Below are 22,251 nucleotides of genomic sequence, written 5' to 3'. Positions count from 1 at the left end.
TTTGTCAAATGACGAACTTGAGTGTTGTGATTAATTACACCCTCGCCAACCACACCACAACCAAAAAATATCAAAAACACACACTGGCACGCACAGACATGCACACATGACGACTCTGGGGCACGGCTCTAATCAATTCAATCAACAAATCAAATCAAAGCCCCAAAACAAACGCCAAATTGTTGTTTTCTTTTTTCACGCCCACACCTTTTAGCGGCATTTATGATCTTCTGCTCCACAGAGCAGCGATTCATTTGCAGTGACAATCTGACAAACTGACAAACAGATAGTCCGAGCTGAACCACAGTCGACAAATCACACGAAAGAGTTTAATTAGTGCATGGTCACTAATAAACATTTCGTTGCTGGGACAATGAATTTGGTGTTAATCAAACTCCCGCATACAATGGACACAAACTGTCTCCGGGGCGGTTTTAAGCCACTCTCCAGTCTCAAGTCGTCTGATCGATCTGAACTTGAAACTAACAAAACCAGAAATACCAAAACAATAACCGGATAAGGTTGGGAATTGTTTTGAAATCGTAAGATATGAAGGCATATGCAAATTTTGACTCGAGAAGAGGTGATGTATATTCGTATGGTCTATGATTTATAAATTGGCGTCTGTTTTGTGCATTGTTTTGATACATACTTTACGATGATTTAACATAATTTATTTAACATTTAACGTTATACATATGTATGTCTGACTTTTACTGACTCCATAATAAATTCATAAATAATAACAGAAATAAATAAATAATTAAGAATTAAGAAAATGAATCTTCACTTAAAGCATTGTTTAATGCAGACAATAATTGAGGCTTACAATTAATTAATTCCCATATTTTTGAAGGAAGGATGTGTCTCTTAATATAATTCTCATGCTTATACTTACCGTTTTTTGTGATTTTCCTATTTTTAAATTTATATATTATTATTATTATATATTATATATTTAAATATATTTAACAAATATAAAGTGAGTTTCAACCACAAAAATATACAGATTTGTCTAAATTTGAGTAAGTTTGTGTTTTAGAAAGAATATGAAACAATGAGGGACGACTTTGTAAGCTGATATCGTGAGCCAGGGAAATACGATGTTAGGTGGTGCACAATGCCTTGGTGAACTGGGATAGATTCCCACCATCCTTGGTGATGCTTCTAAGGCAAATAGCAACTTGGAACGATTCACTGCGTCCGTATAAAAGCAATCGACGGTGCTACCGGGTTCCCAAACACACAAATTAAGGGAGAAGACTGTAGATCCACTAATGCTGCTGTCGCATCCATAAGGCAATTCGGTTAATTCAGATGCAGCCATAAATATCGATGTGTGTACATACATATGTCGACAAAAATTATAACGATCTTCTCTTTTTTTTATAGATTATTCAGAACTTATGAATGAGTCAGAAAATGGCTTGACAGACTTCCCCAGATAAGCGAGGTAAATCGATTAAAGAAAGCATACCCTAATACGAACATAAATTAATTTTAGAATTATATAATACAAAATGAAACTGGCTATAATTATTTATGACTGCTAATGAGTACTACTAAAAATTCTTTGGAATCAAATCAGTTTCAGTTCTGATTAGATTTAAAAATTTGGCATAAAACTTTGAATATTTTTAAAGAAATTTCTATCAAAATGGTTCTCCCATAAAAGGCCTTTCCAACTGTCTGTAAACCCTTTCCACATCGAATCTTTTTCAACGATTGATTTATGGTGCTTACTTTCCGTTTTATGCGGTCAACGTCCAATTAATACATAGTAGAGTAAAGTAGAGGAGTACGAAAAGAATCGAATCGACCAGATATACATCTTCTTGGATACAACATACATTAGACGACGACGCACAATCGAAAGAGTCAACTATGTACGAGGCGGGTAAATGGAGAGATCTCTCAGGGTGAGAGATCAAAATATAAAAGTCAAATAAAAGTATAACGTTCAAGAATTAACATTTTTTCACAGCAATAAATACATAAAAGTCAAAGATGTGTGCACAAAAGAGGGAACAGAGGCGTAACCAGAGAGGGGGTATGGATAGTTTCAGCTTGATTGGATCGAACATATGTGTAGATATCTATATATGGAGATGCCTGACTTATATGGCATTCAATTTATAATCTTTTGCAGCAGCCACATCCACTCCGCTGGATGCTGCACATCGTCCTCCATTGTCCAGCGCTAATAGAGACATACAACGCCAACTGGGAATTGATCGGCAGGCAGCATATCCCAGCGTGGAGACGCAACCGGGGGCTTCTTCGTTAACAGCAAAAAGTTTGAATTTTCGAACGTTTCGTTAGTTTTTGTCGGATGTCATAAACTTTTATGATCCAAAGACGAGGACAATGGGACGGCCAGCAGCAGCAAGCAGCTGTAAGCAGAAGTCAAGATGATTGGGCATTATGCTGCCGAGACCCAAAACCCAGTCCCAGTCCCAGGCCGGGACTCTGGGTCTCTTTCTTTTTAATGTTCATAGGGGTCGTCGCTGCTGCTTTGCACGATCCTCCGTCTCCTCCTCCCCCCCATGGGTGCCAATTAAGATACGAAGAAGCGGTGCCTGGAGGGGGGGACGGATGCGAGACTCTGCTCTGGACCCTATTAGCAGCCATATTGGTGCACGCACTGAGAAAAATCATACAGAAAATATCATGAAAATATTATGGAAAGGTGTGCAAATTTTTGTTTTAAAAATTATCCATTTTCTCAAAATATTTATGGAAAGCATCCTTCATATTTAAACAATTTAAGAATAAAACTAAGATTATACAATTTTCTATTAGAAACAATTGAATTTTATACAAATTGAACAAATTTTCACTCCAAAAAAAATACTTTTCGTATTTTCTTTTAGTGTAATCCGTGCCATAAAAGTTATTCCCCGTTCGTGAGTGATCTGAGTAAGATCACTCCGTACATTTTATAGCCCCCACATACGGTCTCTGTTAACCCCGCTCCTGCATTTGATCTTGCTCTTGCTCTTGGTCCGTCCAATGGCCAACTGCTTTCACATGAAACCAGATACAGCCGACCATAAATCACTTGAGAGTGAGTGAGAGGATGAGGATGCTGCTTTTTATCCATTTTTGAGAATGTCATGGCATTTGCAAAATGGCGGACAGGTCACTGAAGAACATAAGCTGTGAATTCACCGTAATTTTGCCACAGCCCTGCTGTGTAATGCAGTAGCTGGAAACAAGGGGCTGTCAGGAGTGCAAGGAGTGCAGGAGTGGGACATCAAACAGTCTGTGGGAGTCGGCAAAAGTCAAACATTTCGTTCCAGCAGACTGACCAAAGGCCAGCGACCAAGAACTGCACCGGGAACGGGTTGAGTTCCTCAAAAATTCTGCCCAAGCATCGGGGGAGCAGATATACAGATATACACCCGAATCGGCATGTGCATTTGGCGTAACAAACAAATGCAAACACACACTCCGGGCTCCGTCGACTGCAGTCCCAATTTCGGTTCCAAATTTTTCTGTTTTTTTTTTTTAGCATGTAGGTGCGAAAAACGTTGCCGTCCTCCACTTCCTTTATCTGCATCTGTATCGGTGGGTTTTTTCTGTGTCCATTTCTGGTTACTTGTCCCTGGGTTTTTGCATCGCATCGCTCTTACATAAAGTCAAAATATTGTCGGTACCATGTGTACAAACAGAGTAACCCCCAAAGCGAAAATAAAAACCCATTCCCTCATTCCATTACGTCGGTATGCCTCTGACAGAGTTTTTAATCTTAAAACGTTTTTGGCCCAGGCCCAGGCCAGTGCACGTATTGAATTTTGTTGCACGGGTATCAAAATCTGGACAGGTTGTATATTTAACTTTCGGCTTTGACATTTCCGATTTTGCTAATCGTGTGCTCTATAAATCAACCGCTTGAGAGCCTCCGGCTGCCCATACCCAATGGAACACTACACCCATCCTGTCCTATCGATGGTGTCGTTGTCGTCTGGCACTTCAGATCGTCGTCTTGTTTGTTGTGACGGCAGGTCGATGGGGCGCCAATTAAATGGGTTTGAAAGGTATTTGCTTTATATACTACATATGTACATATACATATATTTATTTGGTATTTCATGGAAATTTGCTTCATATACATAAGTGCAATAAATGTTTAATTTATTGATATTTTAGAGAAAGATCATCGCTTTTTCTTTTGCACTCAAAAGATTAAACAGTAAAATTCAGTACAGTCAATGTTGATCAAAATATCAACTTGAAACTTTGTTAAAAGAATCACATACATACATACATATGTATGTACATATGTACATATATATATCCATGTTGAAATGAAACTTCTACTTCGTAGAAGTCGATTTTAAAAAGCAACAAAAAACGAACACCTCCTTTTCCTGGCCTAAAATTGTTTGAAAAAGTCGAAAGTATGTATAAGAAACCAAAATGAACCAAGTTGACCACTTTTTTAAGCGCTATAGCTTTGCAAACACAGCAAAGGCACAGAACATAAGCCACACATACATACATACATACATATGTATATATGTATGTAGCTTTAGATGCACCAGCATATTTTGCATTCAAAAATAAACTTAACTTCATCTTTTTCCACCAACAAACACTTGCACAGTCTCTCTCCATATATTAACTGCAATCCACGTGTGTTTAATTGACTTTTTATGAACTTTAATTGCAAACAAAATAAAGAGACACGAAGTCAATGGCCACAAAGCTGCATGACAGCTCGCTTGCCCTGCTGTTATACGTTATGCCTGAGTGCAAGTGAGCAGGCAATAGTGGCGTGGCTGCAGAGAGCCAAGCAATGGCTGAGAGCGTCAACGAAGAGTCGGGGGAGGGAGAATAATTGACAAGCTGCTCAATTGACGTGACGTTTCTGTAGTCGTTGTTGTTTTTGTTGTTGTTGTTGCTGGCAGTAGGTGGAGCGTCGCGTTGCGACCATTGTGAATGATTAACCCACAAATTAACCCTTAATAAAAAGATGAAGTTCTTGTCTTGGTATTTTTTTGTTCATATTTTATTTAAATAGCTAAGCACATATACACACATACAAACATCAGATATAAATTAATTGCCGCCATAATTGAACTAATTAAATTATATGAACATGGTATTACATACATATGTGTATGTATTTGTTTGTGGGCAAAAAAGTTACATTTATTTAGATTGTTTATTTTATGTTATTGTATTTTGTTTTAATTTTGCTTTTGTGCTCAAATAATGCATTAAATGTAGTACTCGTAGGTATATTTTAGATTACACTATAAGCTAATTGTTATTACGATATAAAAGTAATAAACGTTAAAACACTTTTTCTATTTGGATATTTACACGGGGTGAAGAATCAAGTTTTCTTTATAATTAGTTGCAGGTTTATCTCTTGTGCGATCTTGTACTAAATTATGTTAAGTATTTCTCTTCTTGCCCTTGCTGCATTAACTCTCTTTTTTAAACGGGGGGACGGCTAAAGTGAATTTGTTTTTCCTGGGCTTAAGAACTTAAGAACTAGATTCATAGATATTTAAAACTTAGACGATAAACATTTACTTTAAATTACTTTTGAACAAAAAACAAACATAATACATACAAGAAGTGCGTATTGTGGGGGAAAGGTATGTTTATCAAATTTACACTAAACTGGAGAGCAGCTATGGAGGGGTTTTTGTGTGCGTGTGTGCGTGGGGCAGCGTTATAACACCAGGAATATACAATCACAAAAATTAACAACGTGCAATATTCCAAGGCATCGTTGCGCCACACTACCTTCTCCCATTCACATTCGCCCATTATCTTGGGGTCACAAACAGTCTAACTGTGCAACCGTAAGGGTTAAGCCAAATCCACTGCAAGAGCAGAAGCACTGTAGGCACCACCTCCATCTCCTCCCCGCCCGCTCACACCACCACCACCCACCCCCATTAGCGGATGCTGCTCCTGATGATGATCCATATAACTGTTGTTGTGGATGATATTGTTGCTATAGCACATTGCTGTCGACGCCGACGTCGCTGCTCTTGGATGATGTCCATCGGCAGCAGAGGCAGCGGCCGCCGCAGCAGTGGCCCCCTCATAATCATGTCACATCGACAGCGCCCCGACGCCGGCCACCGCCGCAGCGGACATCTGGGCACTGTGCTGGAGCTGATGGGAATGCGCCGCTGCAGCTGCAAGCGAATGACTGTGCGCCGCCAGGTGCGGATGCAGGCGCATCGCGGGTATGTTCATGGCCATGGGATTCATCGAGTGCAGAGTGTGCGGCAAGTGCAGGCCCGGCTCCAGTTTCGCCTTGGCGTCCATCAGTTGGCTGTAGTCCGTGTGCTGAACCCCGCCCATCACATTGGGGTCGCTGCCCTTTTTGTTCTGTTTCCGCTCCTTGGCGCGACGGTTCTGGAACCAGATCTTCACCTGACGCTCGGACAGGGATAGGGTTTGGGCCAGTTCGCTCTTGCGGCGGATGGTGATGTAACGGGAAGTGCAGTACTCCTTCTCCAACTCCAGGCGCTGGAAATCGGTGTAGACCACGCGATATTTGTCCTTGGTGCGGGTTTTGCCTGTAAAGAATATTTAGAACTACGGTCAGAAAAAATTGAAACATTTCGAAATTTAATATAATAATCATGCGGGAGTTATAGGTTCCTCTAAAACATTCCTTAAAGATCCAAAATCAAGCGAAATAAAGTGAAATGAAAACCATGCAAAATATGAAAGATCAAAAGAGACTGTCGTCAGCTTTTGCCTGACTTCTGGCACATCCAACAGCCAACCCATCCGGGGGCTATGTCAACCGAGACTCCACTTGGGATGGACGGATGGCTGACTGGGGAGAGTGACTGACTGGCGTCAGGTGGACAAACATGCTTCATTCTCATCGGGGGCTCATCTTGTTATAATAGATGACAATATTTAAATTATGATAGCCATAGAAAGCTGTCACATGCCATGGCCCCCAGCAACAACCATACAAACCCCCCAGCCCCCCAGTCGAAGCGGTAAACATGAAAAATATTTCACAAAGAGCCGACAACCATCAGAGTCAGTTCTGGGTAATGGAAAAGGGGATTGTATAGGATAGGTTTACCTGGCGCTGAGCTGAGCTGAGCGCAATTAGTCAATCAAAATTCAAATAAATGACAGAGCAAGAAGACTAGAATTAACCACAAAAATACACAAATAATAAAAAAGAAAAAGATGAGAAGCTTTAGAGGCCGAAACTTTTGATACCCTTGAGGATCATATGATGGGACATCTAAGCATCTAATTTCGATATTTGTAATTTTTTTTTGGAAATTCATATTTTTAAAACTGAAACTTTGGACCTGTTGCAAACATTTGCTCAAACTCATAATACCCTCTGCAAGGGTATCGGGAGATAGAGAGAGAGAAGAACAAGACTAGGAGATGAGAAATAGGCATGAAAAAGGCCACGGGATCATGCCATAAGAGTGCCTACGTGATAAGCACACCACCAACACCAGCAAACCGGCATATTCTTGGGCAAACAACATTTTTGGAATGGGGATTTTGCTCTAATTTTTTATGTACGATACGTACGGTACGGTACCTTCTCTTCTTACAATTAAAATCGAGCAAACAGACAAACAAACAAATATTTTCACAGATGATAAAGTTCAACCAGCAACAAAAACAAAAAAAGGCAACGTCACAGTGGTACTAGAACGAGCATTTGTTGGAGACAAGGTGAAAGATTGTAGAGAAATATATACAAAGGTGTTAGAGACATTAGGGATGCTCTAAAATTTGATCTTAAATCTATTTTGTATAAGAATTATGTACATTTCAACACTATATAAAAGTAAACGATCATCTTACTTATAAGGAAATGTATTTCATGAGACGAGGTGGCAAAACCTGACAGAAGCTTCTTTGGCTGCATTTTTATGTGGAATATTGGTATTTTCTTTTATTCCAAGTTATGGCTCGACTGGCTCTACACTAAGCTTTGTAGACAAAGCTGCTCTCACGTTTAACCCAGTGCTTTAAAGCTCTGAGATTCAATTGAGCGCTTTTTCCAAACTGTTTTCCTCTGATGCTATCTCTGTCTGTTCTTGTGGCTGTTCCTCTCTTATCTGCTCGCTCTCGCTCTTTTATTTGTTCTTTACACTTTGCTTAGACGTGAATTTATTACAGTCGCTCTCTCTCTCTCTCCCTCGGCGCTCGTTTATTTGGTCTAATGTGGTAATACCTCATACTAGTAAAAGTACTACTATAAAAGAACGAAACCCTCAAAAACTACGAATAATGTTAAGCCTTTTAGTTCCTGTTATGTCAACATTCATAATCTAGTATCTAATAAATTTAGAATTTCCAGTCTGCTTTGCAATTTTTCATCTAGCGCGTGTTCTTGTACTCCAAATCTAATGATAAAGTGGGCACGGCTCTCTGAGTGGGCGCAGGGCATCGCTCTGGGGCTGATAACACCAACGCCACCGTAACCCGAAACAAAGAACGGAACGTGTTTAGACACAGACTTGACGGATCTGAAGAGTGTGCACAAATAAAAGGAAAAACCAGCACATCAACAATATTATCAACTTGGTGAGGATTTACTGGGTAAATTCTAGAAAATAAAACATATTTTTGGATGATTTCGCAATCTGAGGGCAACCTAATAGGAGCTAAGGTGGAAATAGAATTGTGTGGGCTATTACGTAAGAGGTACAAGATCTTGAAGATCTTGAAATCAAAGTGAAAGATAAGCAGAAAAACTACATACATATAGTGTAAAGAATAGTTAAGGAAGTGCTCTCTCCACTTGACGATTTATCACTTGGATTTGCAAATTTCTAGAAGGTTGAAGGAACTTTACACAATACTTTTTTTTGTTATTTAAACTGTGTAAGTAGTTGGTAAATAACTTAATTTTTCTATTCTATCGAAAGGATCATCTTACGACAAAAAAATTATCTAAAAATTAAATCTGGTTTTAAGATCCTCTTTTTAAACAGTCGCATTGCAAAAATGCTTTCCAATATCCCCTTATTTTCTTATGTATTTTCCTTTATCAATTCTTCTGATCATAGAAGATCTTCTCTCCTAAATAGTCAATCAAATTTCACCCTAGTTTTTACCACAATACGACCCCATTACTATGGATTTGTCGTAGTAACCTCTTTGAGGCGCTGTAGCTGTACCACAACGGGGTTATCTCTATCTTTGCCACGAGCACACAAGAGCTTTATCTAGTTACCACTTTGAGGTCCCAATTTCTCACACCTGAAACGGAGCCAGAGCCACGCATTGCAAACAATGGAATCCGCACAGAATTAGAAGGAGACAAACTGGAGCACACGCTCTCGAAGGGGTATGGAGTGGGTGGCACCACTGACCTTCACAGTCATAATCTAATAAACTTGTATATGTATATGTATACGTATACGTATATTGTATATAAAACTATAAAGTCACTATATCCCTACCCACAATACTGAGTGTTTTATTGGGGTCCATAAACAAAGCCAAACAAACACCATGCATGAATGTAGATCAAGTAGAGCTAATGCTAATGTCTGCCCCTACCATACTTAGTCTAAAGCCAACTGTCTGGGGACTCAGATCTTCCTAACTCCTACACACTCTTACGCTCTGTGGCTTTATCAGATAAGATTATGAATGAATGGCAAAAAAAAAGCACAAGAAGAGCAGGGAAAAACATCATGAAAACCTCGTCATTTATACAAATAAATTTCGTTTCAAAATCTTTCTGATATATATCCAGGGGATATACTTAACAACATATATATTTATAACGAGTATGTTGCCTGGCTTTAGCCATACAAATATATTTATTTGTAATTAAATAAAAAATTGTTCGTCAAGGTGTGACATTTTTTATGGCTTTGTCACTGGAGGCCTCGTCATGTCTGCCTGCCTGCGTGGTGTACGAAGGTTCGTAATTTATATCAAATGGAGCTCTGTATTCGATACACCCATACGAGGCTCTGCCTAATTGAAAGTTTGATTTTCTTCAACTTCTAATACTATTGACTGGAGTTTGTTTGCTGTATATATATTCCCCTCTCTCTCTCTCTATATATATATAATGATAGATTAGTTTGGCTGGGCTTTGCCCGTCGGCATAGTTCAAAAACCAATTGGATCCCATTCTAGGGTGCAGACGACACACGCACTATCCTAATCCCGGTTGAGGTCTATATCAATATCAATGGAGTTACAAACTGTAGATTTTCGATCGGGTGTAGGGAATCGGAGGGAGTGAAACTTTGTCCAGATAAGCCTTAATGGTTGTTCTCCACTCATCGAGTGCGTACAATATGATATAGGGGTTGGGGTTCGGATAGTTGATTGGGTTCTCTCTATTGATTGCTAGTGCAGAATGAGGCACTGTGCGAAAATTGGGGATATATATCTAAAGAAAGTAGTTATAGATCGAAAAGAATAGTTTTCTTTGCGGTTCCGATAAGTATGTAAAAACTATAATTGTAACCATTACAGAGTTTTGTACTATGTTGTTTTCGTTTTGAGGCTCTTCTATATGTTTTGATATATGTATTCTGATATATCTCTTCCTATTCATACATTCAGCTCTAAAATAATCCTTTTTTCCTTTCAGCTAAGAATATCTCTTGAATGTCTCTTGAAGGATCTCCCAGTGTATTCTATAATTCCTGCCTGGGCCATCTTTAAACATTAACAATCCTAACAATCGAGTCCAATTGCTTATGGATCGATTCCCATAACTTCCAATAACTTCAAATGCCGACAAAGGCGAATTGTTTAAACAGCACAGAACACGACTTAAGAGCCATGCCAATGGCAAATACAGAAATAGTAGTACAGCAAAAGTAAAGATCATTTGGGCCATAAATTATATCAGGTTGGTGCCGTGCCTACCTCTGTTCCTGTCTATTGGAACAGCTGTTGATTGCTGGGCAATTATGTGGTCTGCTCCCCGGGGAGAAATCACGGGCCAAGGACAAGGACAGTTGCAGTTACAGATACAGTTACGCTACGGCGGATGTAACAGTTACTGTTGCGGTTAGTTACGGCTAACCGTTAAGGGTCTTTCAATGTGGTGGTGGTTTGTCCCGCCCCATCCCCCGCTGAGCGTTAATTTGTCACTTGCAATGGATAAGCACTGGTGTTGAGTAGCCCCTGTGACATCTTTGTCCCGTTTGCCATGCCAGACAGATCTGTGAAAATTCTTTTGGGAGACATTTGTTACCTGACTTACACCAGTATTCCGTATTCGTATTCCGATACTGGTCTGGTCTGTTCGGATTTAAACGTTTTGGGGGGCGGGTGGATGGAAACGTTAAAGCTTTTTGCAGGCAAAAACTTTTGTTTCGAACCGAAAGAGCAATTTCGTCTATGGCACCCCGGAGGATTGACAGAACAACACAGCAACACTTGACTTTTCTGACACTCTGCCTGCCTTCTTCCTCCCTGGTGGGGAGGGTAAACCCCCTCTTCAGATCTCCCTCTCTGGCTCGAACTTAAAGTCTGGCAAATAATTTTGCACTCTTTTCTTTGCTATTTCCCCTCTCTCTCTCTCTGCAGCATCATAAATGTGGGTGGGAGAGGAACAGAGAGAGAGTGCGAAGTGGTATATGTTTGTCTCGGCAGCAACACCACCCAAGCGACAATATAACAATAACATTTATTTGGCATTTTGCTGCTGTTTTAGCTGCTCTTATATCGTAAATATTAGCTCAAATTACATCATAAAATCATTTGATTCGATTTGACGTTTATTTTTTTCGTTTTCTTCCTTTTTCCTTGCTCTTCTCTTGGCTTTTGTTCGTTTCCTTCCTGGGTTTCGAGAGAGCCTACCATAATCGTATATTACCCTTTGGGGTTGGGGTTTTTGGGCAAGGGTTTAGATGGCAAAGATTTTGCTGCAGTTTTCTGGGGGGTTTGTAAATTAGGCTGACATTTGCTATATGGTCGTTCCTTGTAATGGGAATTGTTTTGGAGAAATTTATTGTTGTAATTGTGGTCGAGGAAATAATGAAATAGCATATAATAAGGATCAGCTTTGAGGATAAAAATAACATATATTATTTCATATTATAAGAAATATGTAAATGATTTGGGTCGTATCAAGGGTCTATCCTTTTTGTGAGTGTTCATAGGGATTTTGTTGAAATATGTTAGATTTAAAAACCATTTGGAAATTAAACAGCATTTACAATAAGAAATGAAGAATGTTTATCGTTATTTAAGATAGTTACTAGAGAATGTATGGACAAAAATTTTTAAAATGTAACTTTAGTATGGCTTTTCCTTTGAATACCATAATAGCAGTGTGGTTCCTATAAGACTGTGGTTTTATAAATACCTGGAGAATTTATGGAAGGATGGTAATTATTATATTTTATCATATATCTATCATTAACTAGATATAATTAGTGTTATTTCATTATACCTCCATTAAATATATATGACACAATATGAACATAAAATTCGACTTCGAATAATTAAGTTTAAATATTTACATTCAGCTCTCGGTAATCAACCAAATGGCATCAAATTACAGTCAAGAAAAAAGTGTAACCTGAATTATAGAACGGATCATAAATAACCAGCACACACACACACAGAGGAGTATAAAACAAAGAAATTCAAAATGACTTCCATCAAGATGAAACATGCGACATGCAAACACTTTATATGGCATGCATATATGATATATGTGTGTGTGTATATGTATGTACGCTACACATACATATGCAAATGTAGGACCCCCTTCTCTAAGACCACTCCCAGCACTGCTCCATCCCTGGCCGGATGCAGACCGCGCCCTGGCACGCAGCATTATAAATTCCAACCAGAAAAAAACGAAAAAGGAAAAAGAAATAATAATATTATCAGATCGCGTGCAACAAACGAATGCCGCTCGCGTACGTGCCCCGGCCAAATGTGGCACGCAACCAAGAGAGGCAGGCAGCAGCTGTACAAAGGGGCGGAAGGGGTTGCCGATGGAGTTGGGGAATGATTTGACGAGGCACGCCAATGGCAGCGATGGCTCCGACTCAAACTCCAACTCCAAACCGAAGTCTGAGTCTCTGAGTCAGCTCTAGAGCTCGTTTTATTTATGGCTTAAAGCGGGAAAGAGAGAGGGGTAGCCAGAGCGAAAGAGACAGCCATACGTGAGAGGGGGACCAACAAAATAAAATGGCAGCCATCGGCGTACCAGAAAAATGTTGGCCTGCTGCTTATGGCCTGAATGAGTCGCCATTAAAGCCATAAATACCCAAAGGCCAGTAATAGAAAGAGAGAAAAGGATGGGGGACAGAGACTGGGATAGAAGGAGGAGAAGTAGAGCCTAGAGGGCTACAGGGCGGACCGTTTCTTTGGGCCACAACAAAATTATTTTCAAATGTACGTTAATTATTTGCCACAAAAGGAAAAAAAGAAAGAAAAACTGCCACGACGACGACGATGCATGCCATAAAATTTATGGATATATGATATAGAGGAATACTGCCAGGGAGGAGGAGAGGGCTGGGCTACATGGTATAGAGAGGTGGGGAGGGGAGGGTCCATTATTTATGATATCCCCCAACCACAAAAATGCAAGAAAAATCGCATGCAGCAAAACGCAAAACACAAAAATCGCATTAGACCGCAACAACAAAAAACCATTCAAAAAGGAAAGTTAACTTTTTAGTAATTAGAGGGAAATGTTTTTGGGGATCCATTTGTTATGGATCCTCCGCCTCCTACCGCTTGCGTCCAGCAATTCGCTCAGATCCTCTAAATTGGGAGTGCTGCACAGGTCTGCCAAATGTTGCAAGGGGTTTTCCAAAAGGATTACATATAGAATAATTAGCATAAGATTATTTCATCAAAAGAGTACACTAAATGTTTGTAGATATTAAAGGAAATGTATGTATATTTTCAAAAACTCTGAATATAAAGAATTGTATCGGAGTTCTGGTGATATTTGATTTCGTCTTTGTAAAGTTTTGTTTTTCAGAACTAGTATTTTTAAAGAATTCGTTTTTTTATGTTTTCAAAGATTTTTTACCCCCTAAAGTTAATCCTAGATTTTTTCTTTCTAGATCGTGGATTAATTTAAAGATAGAACTATCATAGAACTACTATATTGAGAAACAAATAGTTCTAGGTTCATGTCCCAAAACAAAGAAAATAATGATCCGATTGCAATGAGTTTCATCAATCGTTGTCTATGATTCGGTGTTTTCGTATTTCTTTCAAATTATGCCGGCCACAGAAATTCAAGATTTGAGGGTCTGAAATCCTGATATAATAGGAGTCTGTACACAAAATTCGCTTGCTCTAGTTCTTAGAGTCTTTTAGAATTTGAATACAAACCAAATATTCTAACAAATGTTGTGTCCACATATTTAATTCTTTTTAAGAATCGGAAAATCATTTTCTACAAATTAGCTTCGAACGATTCCCTCGTGATTGTTCGATCAATAATATACCGATATATACTCATAAATACAATAAAAAAATTAATATGCAATAAATTCTCTCAATTCTGGAAGTAAACTATAAATGTTCTGAGGCCAGTAGAAGTGTCTTTGCTACTCTCCAGCTTCCCAGAGAGCAGAGCAGAGTGTTATCTCAGTGGGTTAAAAAACAAGACAAACGACTTGGCTCGGCTCGGCTCGGGTCAGCGTGCAACAATATTTGTTTAAACTCTGGGGTGAAACTGAGCAAATGTTGCACATGGCAAACACACACACACAGAATAGTGAGTGGGTGGGGGACAGGTTGTAGAACAATTACCCGGAAAGAAAGAGAGAACCGAATGGGGAAGCCTAGGCATAAGTAATCCCCTCATCAAGCGTATAATCATCCTAATCAAAGTTGGAAATAAAAATCACAAATATGGCAATCATATATATTCTCATTTCATTCATGGTTATGGGTCATTTCATTTATATGGGGGAGGCAGCATTTATTTTAGTTTTTTATAATTATTGCTACTTTATTGTATTGTTAAGCGATTAACGGGTGCCCCCCTCCCTCCACTCTCCACCCCACACACACAATATAGTAGTACTACACGGAGTACACGCGTATGAATATGGCAAATCTTTCTTTCCGCTTTTTTGCTACCGTATCGTAAACCCCTATATAATATCATAAAAAGAATCGCCAAATGAAATCACAATTTGTTTGGGTTTCGTTTTCAGTCAGTCGTCAGTCAGTCAGTCAATCACTCAATCAGCTCTGACTTATGCCCTGAGATATAAACAGGTGTCATCCAGGCAGTCATCGTCATCGTCCTCGTCGTCGCTGTTCGAATGAAGCTCTCGACGAATTTTTGATTGACAATCGGATTTCGATGTCGCGTTTTGGTGGAGAAGGTTTTTTGCCGGCCAGTCTCGTTTTTTCATTATTATATTATGGTTTATGACTGAACAGGAAATGTAGCTTCTAATTTATAGTTTCTATTTTCTGTTCGCTTGCTCGTGTTTACTGTTCCATTGATAAACCCACCCGCCCCACACAACTTGAGGCAGAACTGGTAAGATCTATTTAGGGGGAAGCATGGAATGCGAAATGGGTTAAGGAATCATTGTGATAGGAGACAGGGATGAAAGATGGATAGAAGGAGGTAATAAAGGCAAAAAAAAAAAATATGAAGAACATATATTTCTATTTAATAAGAGAAGGCTAAAGAAGAGTACTCTATAAAATGTGGCAGAAATTAAGCAACTAAATTTATAGCAAAAAAATAAAGAAAAAAGAGAAAACCGCCACTGAAGAATAGTTGATGAAAAAATTAAACTTAGTAGATCAATGGGAATGTTCTATTACTGCAGTTCTCTGAGAAAATTCCTTAAGAAAAGTATAGATGGATCATCAAAAAATGTATAAGAGACTTCACTTCTCTTCTCCTCAAAACACAAAAGGAAGATCTTAAGATCAAAAAATATATGATTTATGGGTATAAAGAAAGCTAAGAAACCAAATCAATCCCCCAATCAAATATAATTTCTGCCAATTGTTGCCTCAAATATTTTCATACATCATTTATAACAATCACGAAATTTTCAACAGTCCACCAATATTATTTACCACCTCTTTTCAGTAAACCCTTTCTAAACCAAAAATAAGCTCTAAAAAATCCCGGGCGCCTCCAATATAAACTCGATACACTTGAATGGTATATCAAAATAAATTGAACATCATATATATTCGTATATACTATATACAGATACAGATAGATATGTACAAATGTCTGTGTGTGTGTCCCGAGGGCTTTGGCGGACAACACAACAGAATTTCTGGTTATTACTTATATCAGAGAGCAGAGCCAATACAAATACCACACGAAAAACTATTTTTTTTTTTTGTGTGTTGTATTTGAAGAACTAAGCCCAAAGTAAATGACACAATGGTAACAAGTCCGTGACAAACAGAGAGAGATATAGAGAAAGAGAAATAGAAATTGAGTACGTACGAGTACGTATTCGAGTGAAGAGTTCTATGCTAATCCCATCATGTCAATCACATACATAAAGTATTATGCCCGAGGAAACACCAGACCTAGATGAGCCTCAAACTGAAATTTGACTTCAGTTTTTGACACACACGGGTGGCAGGGGGTGGACTGGACTGGTCTGGAAGGGTAAATGTCATCAGCAAACATTGATAGTTGATAGTGCCTGATAACGATCCGAAACCGAACCCAAATCGAACCAATTTCTAACTGCAGCTAGTGGCCATTTTTAATGGCTTATCAGGGACGAGTGTGCGCTCCACAGCTAAGACCATCCCGCCCTAAAAAATACCCGTAGGTATCCTCTATCCATATCTCTGGGTGCTGTAATAATTTCAGATGTGTCATAGTAGATCGTGGTACTGCTATATAAATCTATGCTCTGGCATACAGTCTCTTCTTTTCGGGGGGGTTCTCTCCCTTTCACCTTTTCTGTGTCTCGTCTCTGTTTCGATTATTTATGTGGCGCGATATAAATTTTCTGTGCATATTGACACATTAAATCTCAATGTGTCATGTGGCATTAGGCTGTTTTATATGCCCCAAACATGGACAATGACGATGAAATGAACAGACAATTCTAGTAGGAACTCCACTCCTTGGTTTTAATGAGTGAGATAGACTGATTTTGTCAATGAACCTCTAATGAAGGAGAGATAGAGTACAGGAGATAGATATTTTAAAGAATTTCTATGCTTTATTCAGAAGTATATTCTAAGGAAACCATTTCTGTAAATGGCAGAATATAAGAATGAACATATGCATATGCATAAATTTTTCTGAAGGAAAACGATTACATATGTACATATAATCTTTATAATTAAAGGAAAAAATGATATAATGAAGGATTATGGAAGGAAATATTAGTAAAAGATGTAAATTTTGTTATGATAGATGTACCATCTTTATAAATTCTGTAGAATAAAAAATGGGCACTGATTTTTTATAAATGCAATGTACGCATTTTGGTGCCCATTTCTTTGTCTGGCAAATATACAAATTCCTTCAAATTTCGAAAGAACGATATCAAAGCTCTATTATCATGAAGTGTCTGGAACATACGTACGTCTGGAGAAAGTCATAAAGATATCATATCATATCAGAGGATATTAATAACCCATTATAGTCATATATGATTTGCAATTGTTAAATGATTCATTTACTTGAAAGCTTTAAATAATAATAAATCGGGAACTAGAAAAATGATTGATGAACTTTTCATAAAAGTAGAGAGTAAATTTGGATTTCCAGTAGAACTTTGGGTACATTTAATAGGAATTCCTACTAATACATACATATAGAACAAATTGTATCTCTAACAAAAATCAAAATTTTCAAAGAACTCTACGAAATTCTCCGAATTAAATTCCAGAAATGTTTCGAAATAAAATGCTGATGAAAAAACTGCCATTTCTTGCCGTTGAATAATGATTGCATAGATTTGATGGTAAATGTCGCTATTTAGTTTTTATTGGAAGTAATACTAATTTTTATTGGTTTATGGCCCTATATTGTTTTAATCAATATGCTCGCCGCAAACCCAACGGAATCGAGCTTATCTACCAATGCTTTTTGACGTTCCCCCCAGATAACACCGGGGGACAAAAAAGAACGCTCGCTCGTAGCGCTGTAGCCACGTTTCCATATCACTCGAAATATTATTGAAGCAACAGAAAATAGAACTCGTAACCATCGGTGAGAGGAGAGCCCAGGACTTATTGACAGGGCGGGCGTTTATTTGATTTCCCCCTCACTAATCTAATCGCGAAAAACCTGCCAGAACCGAACCACCACCAGCTACAGCCAGCCAGCCAGCCAGCCAGCCAGCCATTGAAACAAAAGTACAAGGCATCAGGCCAGGCAGCACCAGCCACCCCACCAAGGGGCAGAGCCAGAGGAATTGTTTTATTGCCACACCCCAAAATCAAGTGGGCCGCGCTGTGACGTACCCCGGCACATGCCCCGACAAAATAAATAGGCCTGTTCTCTACAGAGCTACAGTTGTAGTCCTCTGACTAGGAACAGCATCTAAAATATGTAAAATAAATGCAGCTAAAGGAGATTTAAGATTAGAGATATGGTAGATCACAGAAACTAGTGAAACGGTACTGTTGGAGAATTGTATACATGAGAATTTTACTATCAAGTAAAAGAGATTTAAAGTTCATAGATTTGTAATGTAGATCCATATGTACATATGTAGAAGGACTCCTCTTCTATTATTCTCAGTTTTTTTTTCGCTTCGCACTCTTTGTGCTTTCGTCTTATCATTTTTGGCTTTAACCTCTAGGATGAAGCTCTGCAATTGTGTAATTTTAAGTACTCGAAACTCGACTGTGTTCTTTAATTGATTTCCTTAACAGTAATCAGAAAATATTACTCAGACCAAAAGAGAGTGGGGTCCCAGACAATAATACCCAGCCAACTCTTTGAATAATAAATAAAGTAAACTTAAGTTGCCTTGTCGGCTTGACCAGGTGGATTAACCGACAACAAAAAAACGGCAACGGGCAAAGGCCATAAACGTTAATTGCATACCAACAGATTTTATGGGCTTAATGGATATCGTCGATATTGTCGATATCGTCGTCGATGTCGTTCGTCTTGACATGCGCTCTCGGGTCATAAATCGTAAGCGTGTTCACGTGTGTGAGTGTGTCTCTCCATTTGTGTGTATTTAGTCTTTCTCACTCTTTCGTGTGTGTGCATTGACATTTGCATTGCTCTCTCTTGTTGTTTCTGTGGCTTTGCGGCTTGCGGCGAAGTTTCGTAAAGAGGGGGAGGACAAGGAGACAAACAAAACATGAAAAGATAACAGCAAAAACTGCATATGCACAAAATTTGCATCACCAGGCGGCAGCAGGGGGAAAGAAAAGGGATGGTAATATAGGGAAAGCTACTAAAGACAGAGCCAGAGCTTTCCTAGAGTTAAGCTTTGAATATAAATTGAGGAATGCTGGTGGGTAGAGGAGGACAGAGACCTAGAGGGGACCATAAGCCATAGTAAAATCGAATGGCAACGCTCTGCTTGAGCTTTACCTTTGCTTAAGTCAAGCTATCAATGTAAATTGGAAGCGAAATTAAGCTAAAGAAAGAGTAACGACTAATTGGGTGTAATCCTAATCGAATAAGAGGGGAACCGTACGCTCCTTCATCGCCTGATTGTTGGTCTGAAAGAGATTTTCACAAACCAAGGAAGAACTTCCTCGAAAAGGAAGTAGCGTAGCTCTACCCATGAAATATCTATTCTTCCCAACCAAATATTTGCATTATTATGAAATATTCGTTGTATTCTTTTCCCAAGGCATAACTAAACTAACAAACAGACCCCACAACATCTCTCCACACTTCAAAAACTCCAATTAGAGAGCTCCCGCAATGCTAATTGCTGTGAGATTATTCTGCTCTCTCTCTCCCTCACTCGTACTCCACCTTCACTATCATTCACCTCTCCTTTTCCAACTTTTGTTTATATTTTTCATTAAATACTAAAAGATTTTGAGAAGATGATCAAACCATTTGGTATGGTATGTATGTTTTATAGTTAAATTGATTTACGATACGAAATTAGTCAATAGAATCCACAGACAAACAAACAAACAAACAGCAAGCTGCTGGCAGCACACATTTCGTGAGTGCCAGGAACATAAATCAAGGCGTCTCTTAGGATCAATCTCTCGCCCTCGACTTTTGGGGGCAGCCCGAATGGAATATCATAAAAATGAAGCTTGAACAAAATTTTGATTTTTATGAGCTAATTGGCCATTGGACGTGGATCTATGGCAGGTAAACGATTTCTTATAAAATTATACATCTTTCAGTGTGGGACGGAGATACTTATACATGGAGATGGAGAAAAGCGCGAACCGCACGAGCTGAAGGTGGAGTTTGACATAAAGACAATGCACAGCTCTGTGCTTCGGAATGTGTCGAGGAGTATCCGGGAGATTTGGGAGAAACCCCAAGAAGCAGTGAAGGTCATCCGAATTTCAGAGGGCAAAACACAGAAATTGATTAATGTATGACTAAGAATTTGGGATAAGCAATGGAGGTGTCTTATAGGTGGGTTTTATAGAAGCGAAATTCCAGATCTCCTATACGACTATAGTATGATTATTTCCTTTGAAACTTTTACAGAAAAAAAGTTCTCTATTAAAATTTCCCCTTTTTTGGGACAAACAACGAATCAATATCCGACGGAAAATTCTGGATTTTTTTTAGCAAGATCCAATCAAAATTATATCTAACAAAAATGAACTTTTGATGAACACTTACCGGGTTGGGGTTGCGCTGGATATGCGGGCTTCTTCATCCATTCGTAGTACTGCGGTTTCTGTGGCGATGTCCGATTGTTGTTGTTATTTACAGAGACACTGTTGTTGTTGTTGTGGGTGGATGGACTGTTGTTGTTGTTGCCAGAAGGACCACTCAGATGGTGGCCAAGATGGTGATGCGGCGACGAGGCCGATGTGGGTGCACCAGGACTGGAGATCTCACTGCCCGAAACGGTAATCGGTGGCGATGGCAGTCCTTCGGCTATGTGCTGCTGGTGCTGCTGCTGGGAGTGATTGGGCGGTGCCTCGGCGCCCAGACTGCTGTTCGTCTCGTTCAGCTGCGTGCCACCCACAGTGGGTCCCGGTCCACCGGCGGAACTGCTGCCCGAGCTGGCGGAACTGCTGGATCCGGCACTGGCCAGACCGCCTCCCACATGGGCATGATGCTGCTGCATCAGTTGGTGTGCCGATGCGGGTACATTCTGGACGAAATTGTCCGCCGCCGCCGAGCTGGAGGCGGGTGAATGCCAATCCCCGGCCGCTGCCGCCGAGTGGAACATGTGATGGGAGTTGTAGTACATCTGATGGGCAGCGGCGGCATGATGGGCCGCATGCGAGGAGTCCACATCACCCAGGAACTGATGATTCGGCGGCGTGTGATAGTTGGGCGTCCAGTTCCAGGGCTGGCCGGCGGCGGAGGCATAGGCCAGATTGGCGGCACTATGCTTTTGCGTGTAGGGCAGTGTATTGTAGTAGTGTGAAACCATTTTGGCGACTGGACCTCTCTTAATTTGAGGTTAAACGCAATTGTTGTTCTTGCTCTGGACCGGCTGTGATGTCACGAGTCCTCCAGCTGTATGGTTGACTTAATCCTTAAAGGTTTTCTAAATGCTTTTTGTTCTGTTTTTGTTTTACAAGTAATTGCACATTTTCTCAAGTTTATTTGAGCATCCGTATTCCGTTAGCTTCCACTTTGAGTCTCACTTTTTCGCTGATCTTCCTTTGCACTCTCTTTCGCTCTCTCACACACACACGCACTCTGATCGCGCACTCAAGCTTGCAATTTGCAGAGCTAATCGATTATGGTTTGAAGTATTTTTTCCGCGTAAATGTTGGTATTTTTGCACTCACTTTCGCGCTGGTTGGTATCTCAGGCTTTGTGGTTATTTAATTTCTCCGTTGCGTGCTGCCGTGTTGCGACGTTAAGAGCAACTGAAAGCAAAGCAAACGCAACTGATAAAAAACCCCATGGAAAGGCAGTCGTCCCAACACTTCGGCCCACAGACACCAGTTGTCCCGCTCACACCCAGGCACTGTGCCATAAGGTGGTATTTTTTTAACCCTCATTTCCGTTGCGGATTCGAAATTCAAGATGGCTTATGTTTGGTTGCCCGCTTGGTCTCTTTCTCTTCGGCCCAGCTGCTGTCTCGCTCTGGCCCTGCGATGGCTGGCAGGTAGACCACGCCTCTCGGTGTTGAAGGCAGGTAAAACAGTGTAAGCCATGTCTGTGGA

At 39.7% G+C, this 22,251-nt stretch overlaps 1 protein-coding gene across 1 annotated transcript; it reads right to left on the bottom strand.

Annotated features, from left to right (window-relative positions):
* Window positions 1–5,131: 5,131 nt before the first annotated feature.
* On the bottom strand, window positions 5,132–21,948 carry LOC108163564 (homeotic protein caudal). The gene is made up of 2 exons (XM_017298929.2): window positions 20,741–21,948; window positions 5,132–6,551 (listed from the first exon to the last, which is right to left on the bottom strand). The coding sequence occupies exons 1-2, from the start codon at window positions 21,504–21,506 to the stop codon at window positions 6,079–6,081; spliced, it is 1,239 nt and encodes a 412-aa protein (XP_017154418.1). The 5' UTR covers window positions 21,507–21,948; the 3' UTR covers window positions 5,132–6,078.
* Between the last annotated feature and the right edge of the window lie 303 nt (window positions 21,949–22,251).

Source organism: Drosophila miranda, chromosome 4, assembly GCF_003369915.1.
Source record: "Drosophila miranda strain MSH22 chromosome 4, D.miranda_PacBio2.1, whole genome shotgun sequence".
Lineage (NCBI taxonomy): Eukaryota > Metazoa > Arthropoda > Insecta > Diptera > Drosophilidae > Drosophila > Drosophila miranda.
The sequence above is the reverse complement of the archived record's forward strand: the minus strand, read 5'-3'. Positions and strand labels throughout refer to the sequence as shown.

Excerpts from the sequence above, each read along its gene's own strand:
- LOC108163564 (XM_017298929.2), bottom strand. The coding sequence starts at position 21,506 with ATGGTTTCACACTACTACAATACACTGCCCTACACGCAAAAGCATAGT. Across the intron at positions 6,552-20,740 it reads TCCAGCGCAACCCCAACCCG|GCAAAACCCGCACCAAGGAC; the intron begins GTAAGTGTTCAT and ends TATTCTTTACAG.